Below are 15,776 nucleotides of genomic sequence, written 5' to 3'. Positions count from 1 at the left end.
AGCACTGGAATGGATGAATTTAACTCAGATGACCATTATATCTACTACTGCGGGCAGGAATCCCTCAGAAGAAATGGAGTAGCCATCATGGTCAAAAAAGAGTCTGAAATGCAGTACTTGGATGCAGTCTCAAAAATGACAGAATGATCTCTGTTTGTCTCCAAGGCAAACCATTCAGTATCACAGTTATCCAAGTCTATGCCCCAAACAGTAATGCTGAAGAAACTGAAGTTGAACGGTTTTATGAAGACCTACAAGACCTTTTAGAACTAACACCCAAAAAAGATGTCCTTTTCATTATAGGGGACTGGAATGCAAAAGTAGGAAGTCAAGAAACACCTGGAGTAACAGGCAAATTTGGCCTTGGAATGCAGAATGAAGCAGGGCAAAGACTAATAGAGTTTTGCCAAGAAAATGCACTGGTCATAGCAAACACCCTCTTCCAACAACACAAGAGAAGACTCTACACATGGACATCACCAGATGGTCAACACCGAAATCAGATTGATTATATTCTTTGCAGCCAAAGATGGAGAAGCTCTATACAGTCAACAAAAACAAGACCAGGAGCTGACTGTGGCTCAGATCATGAACTCCTTATTACCAAATTCAGACTCAAATTGAAGAAAGTAGGGGAAACCGCTAGACCATTCAGATATGACCTAAATCAAATCCCTTGTGATTATACAGTGGAAGTGAGAAATAGATTTAAGGGCCTAGATCTGATAGATAGAGTGCCTGATGAACTATGGAATGAGGTTCGTGACATTGTACAGCAGACAGGGATCAAGACCATCCCCATGGAAAAGAAATGCAAAAAAGCAAAATGGCTGTCTGGAGAGGACTTACAAATAGCTGAAGAGAAGAGAGGTGAAAAGCAAAGGAGAAAAGGGAAGATAAAAGCATCTGAATGCAGAGTTCCAAAGAATAGCAAGAAGAGATAAGAAAGCCTTCTTCAGTGATCAACGCAAAGAAATAGAGGAAAACAACAGAATGGGAATGACTAGATATCTCTTCAAGAAAATTAGAGATACCAAGGGAACATTTCACGCAAAGATGGGCTCGATAAAGGACAGAAATGGTAGGGACCTAACAGAAGCAGAAGATATTAAGAAGAGGTGGCAAGAATACACAGAAGAACTGTACAAAAAAGATCTTCACAACCCAGATAATCATGATGATGTGATCACTAATTTAGAGCCAGACATCTTGAAATGTAAAGTCAAGTGGGCCTTAGAAAGCATCACTATGAACAAAGCTAGTGGAGGTGATGGAATTCCAGTGGAGCTGTTTCAAATCCTGAAAGATGATGCTGTGAAAGTGCGCACTCAATATGCCAGCAAATTTGGAAAACTCAGCAGTGGCCACAGGACTGGAAAAGGTCAGTTTTCATTCCAATTCCAAAGAAAGGCAATGCCAAAGAATGCTCAAACTACCGCACAATTGCACTCATCTCACATGCTAGTAAAGTAACGCTCAAAATTCTCCAAGCCAGGCTTCAGGAATACGTGAACCGTGAACTCCCTGATGTTCAAGCTGGTTTTAGAAAAGGCAGAGGAACCAGAGATCAAATTGCCAACATCTGCTGGATCATGGAAAAAGCAAGAGAGTTCCAGAAAAACATCTATTTCTGCTTTATGGACTATGCCAAAGCCTTTGACTGTGTGGATCACAATAAACTGTGGAAAATTCTTCAAGAGATGGGAATACCAGACCACCTGACCTGCCTCTTGAGAAACCTGTATGCAGGTCAGGAAGCAACAGTTAGAACTGGACATGGAACAACAGACTGGTTCCAAATAGGAAAAGGAGTACGTCAAGGCTGTATATGGTCACCCTGCTTATTTAACTTACATGCAGAGTACATCATGAGAAACACTGGACTGGAAGAAACACAAGCTGGAATCGAGATTGCCGGGAGAAATATCAGTTACCTCAGATATTCAGATGACACCACCCTTATGGCAGAAAGTGAAGAGGAACTAAAAAGCCTCTTGATGAAAGTAAAAGAGAAGAGTGAAAAAGTTGGCTTAAAGCTCAACATTCAGAAAATGAAGATCATGGCATCTGGTCCCATCACTTCATGGGAAATAGATGGGGAAACAGTAGAAACAGTGTCAGACTTTACTTTTTTGGGCTCCAAAATCACCGCAGATGGTGACTGCAGCCATGAAATTAAAAGACGCTTACTCCTTGGAAGAAAAGTTATGATCAACCTAGATTGTATATTCAAAAGCAGAGACATTACTTTGCCAACTAAGGTTCGTCTAGTCAAGGCTATGTTTTTTCCTGTGGTCATGTATGGATGTGAGAGTTGGGCTGTGAAGAAGGCTGAGTGCCGAAGAATTGATGCTTTTGAACTGTGGTGTTGGAGAAGACTCTTGAGAGTCCCTTGGACTGCAGGGAGATCCAACCAGTCCATTCTGAAGGAGATCAACCCTGGGATTTCTTTGGAAGGAATGATGCTAAAGCTGAAACTCCAGTACTTTGGCCACCTCATGCGAAGAGTTGACTCATTGGAAAAGACTCTGATGCTGGGAGGCATTGGGGGCAGGAGGAGAAGGGGACGACTGAGGATGAGATGGCTGGATGGCATCACTGACTCAATGGATGTGAGTCTGAGTGAACTCCGGGAGTTGGTGATGGACAGGGAGGCCTGGCGTGCTGCGATTCATGGGGTCGCAAAGAGTCAGACATGACTGAGCGACTGAACTGAACTTATAAATATATATATATATGTGTGTGTGTGTGTGTATATATATATATATATATATATAGGATTCACTATAAGTCTTCAAAGTTAGTATTAATGCCCCCATTTCACAGATAAGAAAACTAAGGCCCACGGAATGAAAGTGACTTTCTAGAAATTGAATCCAGATTTATATGAGTCTACAGGTCTTGTTTCTTACAGTCAATGTTGGGAAAACCTGATAGGATGACTTTAAACAAATATTTATTTAGTCTAAAGTCTCTGTTTTTGGTTGTGCTAGGTCTTCGTCGCTACGCCTGGGCTTTCTCTAGCTGTGGTGAGTGGGGGCTCCTCTCTAGTTGTGTTGCACGGGCTTCTCATTGCGGTGGCTTCTTTTGTTGCAGAGCTTGGGCTCCAGGCACATGGGCTTCAGTACTTGCAGCGCCCGGGCTTGGTTGCTGTGTGACATGTGGAATCTTCCTGGATCAGGGATCGAACCCATGTCCCCTGCATTGGCAGGCGGATCCTTATGCACTGTTCCACCAGGGAAGTCCCAGGATGACTTTTTGTGACTCTTTACATAGGAATAATTTACTTCACAGCACATTTTTACACGCCACGCACGGACACAGCGTTAGTGTGCCATTATTCACTTCACCCTTCATTCTCTGAAAGGAGTCATCCTTCGGGGTCTCTGAGCAGTGTCTCTCCTCACACTCATTTGTTTATGTCCTCTTGTACCTGAGAGAAAGTCTGGTCAGTGGGGGGCAGGTAGAGGGAGGTCCGAGAGGACCAGTATCCATAGGATGGTAAAAAGGTAGCCAACTACTGTAGGTTAAAATCTTTCCATCTCCTCCTTGACCTGTGAGGAGGAACACCACCCCACTTTCCCTCTTCAGAAATCTCTCCTTGAGTGTTTCAGCCCACGCAAATCTTCCCATTCTTTTTTCTCCTTTCATATGGGGCCGTTTCACCACGGCTACGTTTTCCTCTTTGTGGAAATCGTCTCTTGGTTTCGTCTGCCCAGACATCAATTCCTTTTGTTTAAATAACAGAATTCCTATTTTCTTCAGGGGAATGCTCCTTTCCTATCTCAGCCCACGTGGTTTGGGACTGCAAATCTTGGTTCTGGGGAGCTGAAACCCATGCTGGTTGATTGGCTTTGTCCAATTTCCAGCCAAGATGTTTGGCTAAAGATGGGCATTTGATTAAGAATAATCCAATGAGGACTAGCACATGATCTTTTTTTTTGTAGGGTTTTTTTTTTTTAATAAAACTACAGGAAATTTGGGAATTTTCCACCAATGGGAAGAACCTGCCTGAGAATGAAGCAAACAGATGAAAGCAGAATGGAGAGACAGAGATTCTTCTCTTAATATATATATATATGTTCTTTTTTCTTTTTAAAAAATTCATGAAAGATTCTTTAGATTCTGTAGTGTACTAGTTTTCAGAAGTTTCTCACTCATGATTTCATATAGTCCTATAATAACTTCCCTTGCCTTTTCAAATTGATGCACTAATCTGAACACCTGGATCCAGCTATGCCTGAAACCGCTAGCCTTAGCTTTTTTGTTTTTTAGTATATGATCCTATTCATTCTTCCTCTTTGCTTAAGACACTTATAGTTAGCCTTTTTTTTCCCCTTGCAATTAAAAGAATTCTGTCCACCAAGTGATTTAATTGTACACTGTCTAATATTGGGAGGTAACTGTTCTTCTGCCCTATGGTTCATGCCCTCATGGACTTCTATGATTTCTCGGGCCAAGAGTAACTCTTCTCCTTCTCTATTACAGCTGCCAAAACACTGCTTAGTAAATACTCTAAATTATTTCCCTAATCATTTCTTAAATAAAAACAAGAATAACTTACACTGAATAGTCCAACTTTAGATTCTTTCAGTTCCACTTGTATCCTGTAACAAAGCAGAGAAGATTCAGAGATGTGGGCATTATGTTCAAGGGAAACCCAATGTGGGGATCCCCCAGAAGAAGGACACACCACCTGGAGAAGGCGTAGGGCCAAGGGTGTGGTATAGTGAGAGTGAAAAAGATTACTGAGGAACCAAAAACAATGATATGACCTTACTGGGAAGACTTACAGAGGGGAAGTGTGCAGTGTAAAGGAACTCAATCTCTGTAATTTCAGGAAGTCAATATTGCTGATATCTAAAATTCATAGATAAAGGAAAAACAGTAAATTCTTTAGAAGTTTGGAAGTAATGGTGGAAAGGAAGTTTAAGGAGACAGGACCAGTGCGGGGAAAGAATTGGGCCAGTTGGGCTAAAATTTAAGTTTGCTTCCCCACCCAGTGGTGGGCGCTAAACGTTGAAGGGGGATCAAATTACATCCCACCTCCAGCTGCACTGAATCAGCTGCAGTGTCAGATGGAGTGAGCCCAGCTGAGCGCCCCCGGGTAGTCAGCAGGCTGACTTACTTTTCTGGCTCCAAGAATCCAGTGATCTTGCTGGTGTTGAAGGTCAACATGGCAGACACATTAGTGGCCTGGAAATTCCAGTAAAAAGAAACAGGTCTGAATGAAGGAGGTCGTCATGTACAGAATGCATAACTATGAGAACTGGCTGTCTCCTCTAACGAATACCTCACTGAGTTAAAGCAGGAACTTGCCCGCTGGGCTGTAGGTTACCAGGAAGCTCATCGTAGGTGCTAATAAACGCTTGAACTTGGACTTGAACATTTTTACTTGAAATTGCTATGATGGGCTTCCTAGGTGGCACTAGTGGTAAAGAATCCACCTGCAATGCAGGAAACCCAGGTTCAGTCCTTGGGTTGGGAAGATCCCCTGGAGGAGTGCATGGCAACCCATTCCAGTATTCTTGCCTGGAGAATCCCATGGACAGAGGAGCCTGGAGGGCTACAGTCCACAGGGTCACAAAGAGTTGGACATGACTGAAGTGACTTAAGCATGGCATGGCTGACTACGATAGCAATTAGACTTTGAACAGACTACCAAGAGAAGATGTGTGGTGCTTTGTTGCTTCATCATGGGGATGAAGCAGGGGATTCTGTCCATGGGGATTCTCCAGGAAAGAATACTGGAGTAGGTTGCCATGCCCTCCTCCAGGGGATCTTCCTGACCCAGGGATCGAACCCAAGTCTACTGCATTGCAGGCAGATTCTTTACTGTCTGAGCCACCAAGGTACAGAGGCTTATCTCTGGAGATCTCTAAAGGGATCCTTTCTAGCTATCTCAGGGCCAAGATTCAGCTTTAAGAAATAATAACAATAATAATAAAAAATTATGTTTTAATTTAAAATATATTGATGACAATTTCGATAACAATCACAACCATTAAATTGCACATGCAACATCTGGGAGCAATTGTTACTGTTTAGCTGCTAAATCTGGACTTCTCCTTATGGACTCACTTAGTGGAACAAACATACATTAAGTAAGTACAACTGCAAAGAGCTACATAAGTATCTTTACATAAGTCCTACGAAGAGAAATAATAGGATGCCATAAGAAAAAAGTGACAAGGTCGTAAGATAGATCAGGGATAAGGGCAATCAAGAAAGGCCAGTCTTGGGACTTCCCTGGTGGTCCAGTGGTTAAGAACTGCCTGCCAATGCAGGAGACATGGGTTTGATCCCTGGTCTGGGAACTAAGACCCCACGTGCTGTGGGGCAACTAGGCCTGTGCATCACAATGACTGAAGGCTGTATGCCCTATAACCTGTGCTCTATGACAAGAAAAGCCAGCACAATGAGAAGCTTGTACACCGCAACTAGAGAGTAGCCCCAAGTCGCTGCAACTAGAGAAAGCCTGTGTGTAGCAATAAAGACCCATAGCAACCAGAAATAAATAAATAAATAAGCTTAGAAAAAAAAGAAGAGAAAGGCCTATCTGAGGATCCTTGGTGTTGGAGAAGACTCTTGAGAGTCCCTTGGACTGCAAGGAGATCCAACCAGTCCATTCTGAAGGAGATCAGCCCTGGGATTTCTTTGGAAGGAATGATGCTAAAGCTGAAACTCCAGTACTTTGGACACCTCATGCAAAGAGTTGACTCATTGGAAAAGACTCTGATGCTGGGAGGGATTGGGGGCAGGAGGAGAAGGGGATGACCGAGGATGAGATGGCTGGATGGTATCACGGACTCGATGGGTGTGAATCTGAGTGAACTCCGGGAGTTGGTGATGGACAGGGAGGCCTGGCGTGCTGCGATTCATGGGGTCGCAAAGAATCGGACACGACTGAGCCACTGAACTGAACTGAACTGAACTGAAGTTGAGATTGATCCTAAGGAATTAACCAGGTGGTCAGTGCGAGGAAGAACCAGCAGGAAAAGGCAACAACATTTGCAAAGGCTTTGAACCTTACCACACCGAGCCGGAAGACAGGTTCCTTGACGGAGTTGGGTAGGAGCACAAAGGCCTCGATCTCCATCTGGGCAGCTGTGGACAGATTTCCAGGGCTGAAGTTCAGGCATGGGGCAGAGACTACTGCTCCCTGGAGCTCCAAGTTCGTGTTGGGGTACAGTCTGGCTATCTGAGGGTGGAATGAAGAGATTATGTCAAGAGAAGAGAATACGCAGGTTTGCTGGGACAACCTGGAGGGAGCTGGAGCAAGCTGAGACCACCTGTTGGTTTAATTTCCACAAAATGCTCTGTGCCTTGTTTTCTTAAAGGTATCACTGGACATCCTTCCATGTCAGACATATAAAGCCTGCATCGTTTATCTCCTGGCTGAACTGTGTTCTATTTCACTGTGTGTGGGTACTGCAACTGATCTAATCTTATTGGGCGTCAAATTGTCTCCAAAGTGTTGCCTTTTAATGACTACTCCCCTGCATGCCCTTGGCTATTATTTTGGGGGATACATTCCCTGCGGAGTCCAAGGGCAAGAATATTTTTTAAAGCTTCTTCCAGGTATTGCCAAACTCCTCCAGAAAGGTTGGACAGAATTTTTTCACTCCACACCTTTCCCTGGGCAATCAGTGAGAGCTATTGCTTCTCTAGAACCTGTATGCCCAGCTCCCCTCCCCCTACTCTGATAACTGCATACGCCACTGTTTTTGATGACACACCTAGATTTAGCATTTTAAAAGTTATGGCAATTTTCTGTTTAATTAAAATTTAATTTGGGGTCAAGACTGTTCCGTGTAGGGGGGAAGTCAGTGGAGGAACAGTCCCATGAGCCTTTTAGCTATGCAAATATAAAATCTATATTCTATTGTAAAAGGGAGATGTTTAGAAGGTTAAGGAGGTAAATCACTTTCCCTCAGAAGGATAGCTGAGCTGCTTCTGTGTCAGGTTGATTATGATGTGAGCAGGAAAGGGGAGGGGCGGTTTCCTCCTCTTTCTGGGGAGAAAGGGCTGTTGGAGCCAGGACGTGGCCAAGGTCCCTCCAAAGCTAGTGCCAACAATATGGCGGCAGGTTGGGCTGCTGTGGGGTTCTAGGGAGAGAAAGGGCCTGCTGTGGGGGTGCCTTATGGAAGGAGGTGACCCAGGTACTGCAGTATTTGAAGTTTAACAATTTCCCCACCATTATAATTCCTCTCAGCCTTCATCAAGCCTTCGGAAAGGAACTTTAAACACTACTGCCTATCTGAGCTGCGTCTTGACGGGACTCCGAAGGTGGAGGAGAAGACAGGTAGATTTCTATGAGATTAAATAAGATGTTGCACATAAAGAGCTTAGTCCAGCAAGGACAGCGCTACAGGGTTATTCACTGTGTCACTCATGTAGCAAAGAAAAAACGTACATGTCCTTCCATGGGAGACGGGATACTCAAACTATGGTCAATCCATAATACAATGGCAGATTGGATTCCCAGGAAAATAAGAGTGAGGAAGTTTTTATTTACCTATACAGAATCATCTCCTGGTACAGTAGGGGGAAAAGTAAGGTGAAAACTGGTGTGTAAAATATACCTCAATTTGCATTAAAAAAAACAGAGGAAAGACAAATAACATTTATTCGTATATACACAGAATCTCCCCAGAAGGGTGTGTGCAATTTGATAATATTGACAGACTTGGAGTGTGAACTGGATGTTTAGGGGACAGGAGTGGATGGGAATTTTCACTCTATAATCTTTTAGGTCTTTTGAATCTTGAACCATGAAAAATTATCCATTCAAAAGATAATTTTTGTAATGCACCAAGAACAGGGCCTGACCCCTACTACACCCTCTGTAATTGCTTGGTGTCCTTAATTGGGGCACATTTTGTGGGTCTTGTCAGTATTCCTTGGAATTATCAGAGAGCATCAGTAAGAGACTGGGTGGCCTGTGGTCCCAGGAGACACAGGGTTTGGGCCTCTGTCATTTTGACTTTGAAGGGAAACCTGTAGCACCCCAGCCTTCATTGGGGACCCCACTGTGGGCCTTCTGGCTGTTGATCAAGCTGAGAGGAGGGTGGAGGTTTTAAAGAATACCCCTGAAGGCTTTGGGGGCTCAACCTGCACCCTGAGGGCTAAGGGAAGCCTTACCCTGGGAACGAAGGCGCGGAAGGACTTGGTGTTCAGTCGAATGTTAGAATCAGGCGGAATCTGCAATGAAAGGACACAAAGAAGTTTTAAGTGCTCTGGCCAGAGCTGAAGGTCTGCAGATAGATGGGGAAGTGGGAGGGTATTTAATAACATAGCTTCTTGACTGCTTGCAGTTACCATGGCAACAACGAGATGCTTGTTCTGCATTCACCATGAGCACATGAATCCCTGGGGTCCTGGCCGCTCTCCTTGGGGTGTAAGTGACATGCAGGACTCAATCAGAGGATACACAAGCATGAGATTTGCAGTCTCACAGACCTAGGTTTGACTCTAGGCTTTGTTACTATGTAATCCCAGCTGAGCCCCTTTCCCTCTTTGAGCCTCAACTTCCTCACCTATAAAATGGAGATAATTATATATGTGCATGTATGTGTGTGTGTGTATGCGTGTGTTAAGTTGCTTCATTTGTGTCCAACTTTTTGCGACCCCATGGACTGTAGCCCACCAGGCTCCTCTGTTCATGGGATTCTCCAGGCAAGAATACTGGAGTGGGTTGCTGGGCCCTCCTCCAGGGGATCTTCCTGACCCAGGGATTGAACCCGTGTCTCTTATGTCTCCTGCATTGGCAGCTGGGTTCTTTACCACTAGTGCCACCTGGAGGGCCCAGAGATCATTATGATTCCCACTTACTGGGTTATTGTGAGGGCTAAATGAAATGGTGAGTATAAGGCATCTAGTCCAAGGCCTAGCACTTAGTGGGCGTTCAATAAAACACAGCTACTATGATCCCTTCCACTGAAGGAAAGTTCTGTACCACAGGTGGGAAGGGTGACCCAAATATGACAACAGAAGTAAATGACCCTGGCGTGGATGAGAAATAAAGGACAAATATCACTCCATGCATCACTTCTGGTCTCCAATTTATTACCAAGATTGGCTGGACCATCCAATTTGGATTGCATTGTGTTTCCTCCACCATCCTGACATGGTACACGAGGCTTCAGCTTTTACAAAGAGCTACAAGAAACAGCTACCTAAAACCCAGAAATATGAAAGAAACTGAAAGAAATTTTCATGAAGTGATCCACTATAAAATGTAGTAACCTTTATACAAAGCCACATTGGAGACAGTTATTTTAGAGGTAAATGCTAGGGCGACATTTTCTCTCCTTTTCACTGTGAATCCCTAAATCCTGTACTCTTTCCATTTTGACTATGGGAAGCACCCACACAGATCTGTAATTTAAAAAAAAATCAATTTATGGGTCCTGTGTCTTCATAATTGTGCCTTACTTTTAACGTGGTCTTTATTTTCTATTCTATGAAACCTTATGGGTTTATCAGTTCATGAATTTATCTATTATCCTGCCTCATTCACTAAAATCTTTAAACCTCTACAAACCATCAGGATGGATGGTTTGTAGAAAATATGCATGAGGACCACAGATTTAGGGACCTCCTGGTGGTCCAGTGGCTAAAAACCTGCTTTCCAATGCAGGGGACACAGGTTCAATTCCTGGTCAGGGAACTAAGATCCCACATGCCATGGGAAAACTAAGCCTGAATGCTGCAAATACTGAGCTCATGTGACCTAGGGCCCATGCTCCGCAACTAGAGAAGCTCTTGTGCGCCTCAAGGAAGACCCAGCACACACACACACACACACACACACACACACACACAGATAATGGATCTAGACAGGAAGGAAAAGTAAAACACGGACAAGCAAGCCAGAGAATCTTCCCCAGTTGTTATAATGGAGAAAGAACTTTGAGCTTCCTGGCCACCAAAGTGAGAAGTGAAATTGTGCTAACATATTTTTCCTGCTCTTGATCTTTTTTCTAGTTATAGTTTACTGTTTCACTGATGTACATGGGTGGGAAGGGAAGAGGAAGGAAGACCAAGTGATGAAGTCATTTGTGAGAGCTATTCTGCTATGATTCTCACCATGTCATCCGTGATAGTAAAGTTCAGGAATCCCGCTTTATGATAAACTAGGCTGGCGGTGTTGAAGGCATAATTTGAGATGGCAAAGTAGACCATTCGGCTGTGTTCCTCAGGAAGGTTCATGACAGGAGCAAGGAAAGCAACTGGGGAGCGGTCATCTCGGCTAAAAATTTCACCCTAGAGAGAGAGATAGAATCCATTTGAACTTTCCTAAGTCTATCTCAGGGCTAGACACCTGAGCTAGGAGCCTATAGAGTCTGATGAGGGGATATGGGCTAGAGATGCTGCCTGAAATTCCACCATTAAAGATGTTTTCCTTGGAATCTAAAAAAAAAAAGATGAAAATGAGCTTGTTTGAAAAATGGAAGTAGAGTCACAGATGTAGGAAACACACTTATGGTTACTATGGGATAAGGTCGGAGAAGGCAATGGCACCCCACTCCAGTACTCTTGCCTGGAAAATCCCATGGATGGAGGAGTCTGGTGGGCTGCAGTCCATGGGGTCGCAGAGTCGGACACGACTGAAGCAACTTAGCAGCAGCAGCAGCAGCAGGGGATAAGGCAAGGGAAGGGAAAAGTTGGGAAACTGGGACTGATACATATACACTATATGTGTATATATATATAATAGATATATATATAAAATAAACAGATAACGAATGGGAACCTGCCATCTAGCACAGGGAACGCTACGCAGTACTCTGTAATGATCTATATGGGAACAGAATCTTTAAAGAAACAGTGGATATATGTGTATCTATAATTGATTCACCTTGCTGAGACCTGAAACTAACACAGCATTGTAAATCGTCTATGTGTGTGTGCTCAGTCACTCGGTCGTGTCTGACTCTTTGTGATTGCATGGACTGGGGCCTGTCAGGCTCCTCTTGTCCATGGAATTTTTCAGGTAAGAATACTGGAGTGCATTACCATTTTCCTCCTCCAGGGGCTCTTCCCGACTCAGGGATTGAACCCAAGTCTCCTGCACTGGCAGGTGGATTCTTTATTACTAGAGTTACCTGGGATGCTCAAATCAACTATACTCCAATAAAAAAAATTTGGGTCAAATTTTGACCCTTTGGGTCAAAGTGTATGTCCAGGATCCCCTAATGAAATGCTTACCAGAAGCTTTGATGCTTTAACCTATAAGACCTCTTGGCCAGCTCTTCAATGCCATCAAGGGCCTGCTCTGGTTAATGTCACCTGCATGGTGGGATAGGTGAAGGAGTGGAGCGCAGGGCCAGGGAGGAAGGAAGTTTCAAGGCTTAAGTGATGTAAGACACCATGGGAGGAGCCTGTCTCTGGGAAATACTCCCCACAACTCCATACTGCCCTGCCCTTGACATGTGGGAACCATGGGGACCCAGGGACGGATCTGAAACTGGGGAACAGGAGGCCCCAAGAAAGGGCTGAGCTGAGGGAATGCCATGCCAGGGCTGGACCCACTCAAGCCCCTGACCCAGGACCCTTACCTTGAACATCACGTCCAGCGTTTGGTCTGTTGCTTGAGGGGCCCCCATTAAGCTGTAATCAAGGCCAGCGAGATGATCAATCTTTGTTGTGACTGTGAACCGGGGGAGGGACAGAATTAGGAGGCGGGTAATGCAGAAGGGATGAGGACTCTGGCTGAACCACACTCCCTCTGGAGAGGTCTCCAGAGCCCCCTGCCCCTCCACCTTAAGACCCTCCACCCAGCCCAGTGCTGGGGCAAAGGGCTCCTTCACCAAGAAAGAGACGAGGTGGTTTCTTCTGTTCCACTGATGATTTAGTCACAAGGGGACTGGTGTGCTTATCCCAGAGCCTGAGCAGTTTCCAGAATCTTACACACACACACACACACACACACACACACACACGCACACACACAGCCTGAGCACAGGAGGAGCTCAGGTCTGGCAACCCCTCCATACCCAGAACTTCACACCAAGGAAGACATACGATAGGGAAAATTCTACAACCAAAGATATTGCTCTTCAACTTTATAACCAAGACCTTGATCTTCAAGGAAACCAGCCACCTACCAATATCAACCAAATAACCAGGAAGGCGGGGCCATATTCAGAGGACCCAGAGACTCCCCTCCAAGGCCTTGGTGGGGGCAGGAGCTCTCTGTCCCACGCACTGGGAACTCTGTGCACATGTGGGTCTCTGCTGAAGGGAAGGTTAGCAGTGAGTGTGGAGGCCTGGGGGCCAAGGCATCAGGGAACACCTCCAATTGTCCAGGGCATGTCCCCGCCAACGTTACCTGTGTAGCCTAGCTCTGGGGCCTCTGTTTGTAGAGAACTGTTCTACAGGTACGCTTATGTGCAGGCAAAGAGGTAGTATGAGATGCTCTCTGCCCCGTTGTTGGCAATAGGAAAGGATGACAGCAAACCTACCTGTCCAGCAGCTGGGGGCTCATTAAATAAATGGAGACACATCCGTAAGACAGAATACTGTGCAGTTATTAAAATGAAGTCTAGGGACTTCCTTGGAAGTCCAGTGGTTAGTGGTTACTCCACGCTTCCACTGCAGGGGGCGCAAGTTTGGTCACTGATTGGGGAACTAAGATCCTGCAAGCTGAGTGGCATGGCCCCCCCACCAAAAAAATGTCTATATAACCATTTTGGAAAACTGTTTGGCAGAATCTGGTAGGGCTGAACCTAGGCACATCACAGGAACCTGTAATTTCTCTCCTGCGTGTATATCCCAAGATGCATGTCCATATGAGTTAGAATATTCAAAGCAGCACTACCCACAATGATTTAGAACTGAAACTACCCAAATGGCCTTCAACAGGTCTATAGATAAACAAATGGAAAGACGTTATGGCTGATTCTCATTGTTATACAGCAGAAACCAACACAACATTGTAAAGCAATTATCCTCCAAATTAAAAAAAAAAAAAAGGAAAGACATGGACACAGTGGATGACGCAGCAGGAGAGTGAATGACCTCACAATATGGAACAATATGGACTGACCTCATATTTTATTATTTTTTCAAGATTTTCTTTATGTGAACCATTTTTAAAGTCTTTATTGAATTTGTTACAATATTACTTTGGTTTTATGTTTTGGTTTTTTGGCTGCAAGTCATGTGGGATCTTAACTCCCCAACCAGGGATTGAACTCACATCCCCGGCACTGGAAGGTGAAATCTTAATCACTGGACCACCAGGGAGGTCCATGGAGTGACCTCATATTTTAAAGTTGAACAGAGAAAGCCTTCTGCTTTTGATAAAAGACTGTGATTACTGAATAGGTCCATTCATGTACAAAGTGCAAAGCTGATCTTTGCTGGAAGAAGTAGGGAGAATGGTCACCCTGGAGGGGTGGGTGGTGCCAGAAGGAGACATGAGTGGACTCTGAAAGGCCAGTCATGTTCCGTATATTGATCTGGAAGCTGATAAGTGTGTGTGCTCAGTTTGTGAAAAAAATTTAAAAACTCCACTTACAGTTTGAGCATGTTTTTCTCTGTTTTGACTTCCACAAAAACGTTTTTAAAAACGAGATAAGTCTATATGTGCTGATGAAAAAAGATCTTCAAGGTATACAGGTTACAAAAAAAACCAATGTCTCTACTATTACAGAATAATGTATATATTCATAATTATGCATATTCACATATATTCATGAACAAAAGTAATACATATGTGAATGTATGGTGGTGGTGGTGGTTTAGCTGCTAAGTGTGTCCAACTCTGTGTGACCCCATGGACTGTAGCCCGCCAGGCGCCTCTGTCCAGGGAATTTCCCAGGCAAGAATACTGGAGTTGCCGTTTATTTCTCCAGGGGGTCCTCCCAGACCAGGGATTGAACTCCTGCATTGCAGGTGGATTCTTTTACTGATGAGCCACTAGGGAAGCCCATGTGAATGTATATTCATATGCTTATGGATGTGTATATTTATATTTGTACATGCAAAGGAAATATCTGAAAGTACACACTCAAAACAGTTTACCTCTTAGAAGAAAATTTGGGGGGACTTCCCTGGTGGTCCAGTGGCTAAGACTCTGCACTCATAATGCAGAGGGCACCTGTTCAAGCCCTGGTCAGGGAACTAGATCCCACATGCTGCAACTAAAAAAATCTTGTATGCTGCAGTGAAGACTGAAGATCCCACATGCTGCAATTAAGACCTGGTGTAGCCAAATAAATAAATAAATATTTTTTAAAAAAGAAGAAAATTTGGGGAGGAAAGGGGACTTTTAATTTTTACTTTTAATACTGCTGCTCCATGTAAGTTTTCATAAGGTACATATTAATGTATGCACTTATAAAAATGAATGAGAATCAAGGATGGGTGGAGTGCCCTACCTGGCAGAGTTTGAAGATAAGGCTGTAGCTCAGAGGTCACCGAGTCCTGAATAATTTCGCAAATCTGAAAAATATGGGAAAAGAAAGCCCGAGTGAGTTTGCTGGCTTTTGTCTGGCCCTGTGCTAACTGCTTCAGTCCCATTGCACATCTTTGCTAGCTGGTCATTGATTCTACAAAAATTTATAAGTGCTTATGATATGCCAGGTACCAAGAAAATAGAAATGATCAGAAACATGTCTGCCCCCGTATGGACCCCCAATAGGGTCCACTTGGGCCTGTTAAAGTCCATCACAGGACTGGAAATCGGAGCTAGGTACTTGCCTATGCAGCCGGATGGGGCAACATGGCTGGAGGCACTGCCTGAAACTCCGTCATGAAAGACCTAT

At 44.2% G+C, this 15,776-nt stretch overlaps 1 protein-coding gene across 1 annotated transcript in view; it reads right to left on the bottom strand.

Annotated features, from left to right (window-relative positions):
- Window positions 1–15,776, bottom strand: part of LBP (lipopolysaccharide binding protein) — a 37,190-nt gene that overhangs the window by 5,720 nt on the left and 15,694 nt on the right. Inside the window, exons 6-12 of the mRNA XM_069548550.1 lie at window positions 15,390–15,453; window positions 12,564–12,655; window positions 11,092–11,268; window positions 9,145–9,204; window positions 7,034–7,201; window positions 5,129–5,196; window positions 4,565–4,607 (exon numbers count right to left, since the gene is read on the bottom strand). Coding sequence (XP_069404651.1) covers window positions 4,565–4,607; window positions 5,129–5,196; window positions 7,034–7,201; window positions 9,145–9,204; window positions 11,092–11,268; window positions 12,564–12,655; window positions 15,390–15,453 — 672 coding nt within the window. The remainder of the gene's footprint in view (window positions 1–4,564; window positions 4,608–5,128; window positions 5,197–7,033; window positions 7,202–9,144; window positions 9,205–11,091; window positions 11,269–12,563; window positions 12,656–15,389; window positions 15,454–15,776) is intronic.

Source organism: Ovis canadensis, chromosome 13 (assembly GCF_042477335.2).
Source record: "Ovis canadensis isolate MfBH-ARS-UI-01 breed Bighorn chromosome 13, ARS-UI_OviCan_v2, whole genome shotgun sequence".
Classification (NCBI taxonomy): Eukaryota; Metazoa; Chordata; class Mammalia; order Artiodactyla; family Bovidae; genus Ovis; species Ovis canadensis.
This window is presented reverse-complemented; position numbering and strand designations above follow the sequence as displayed.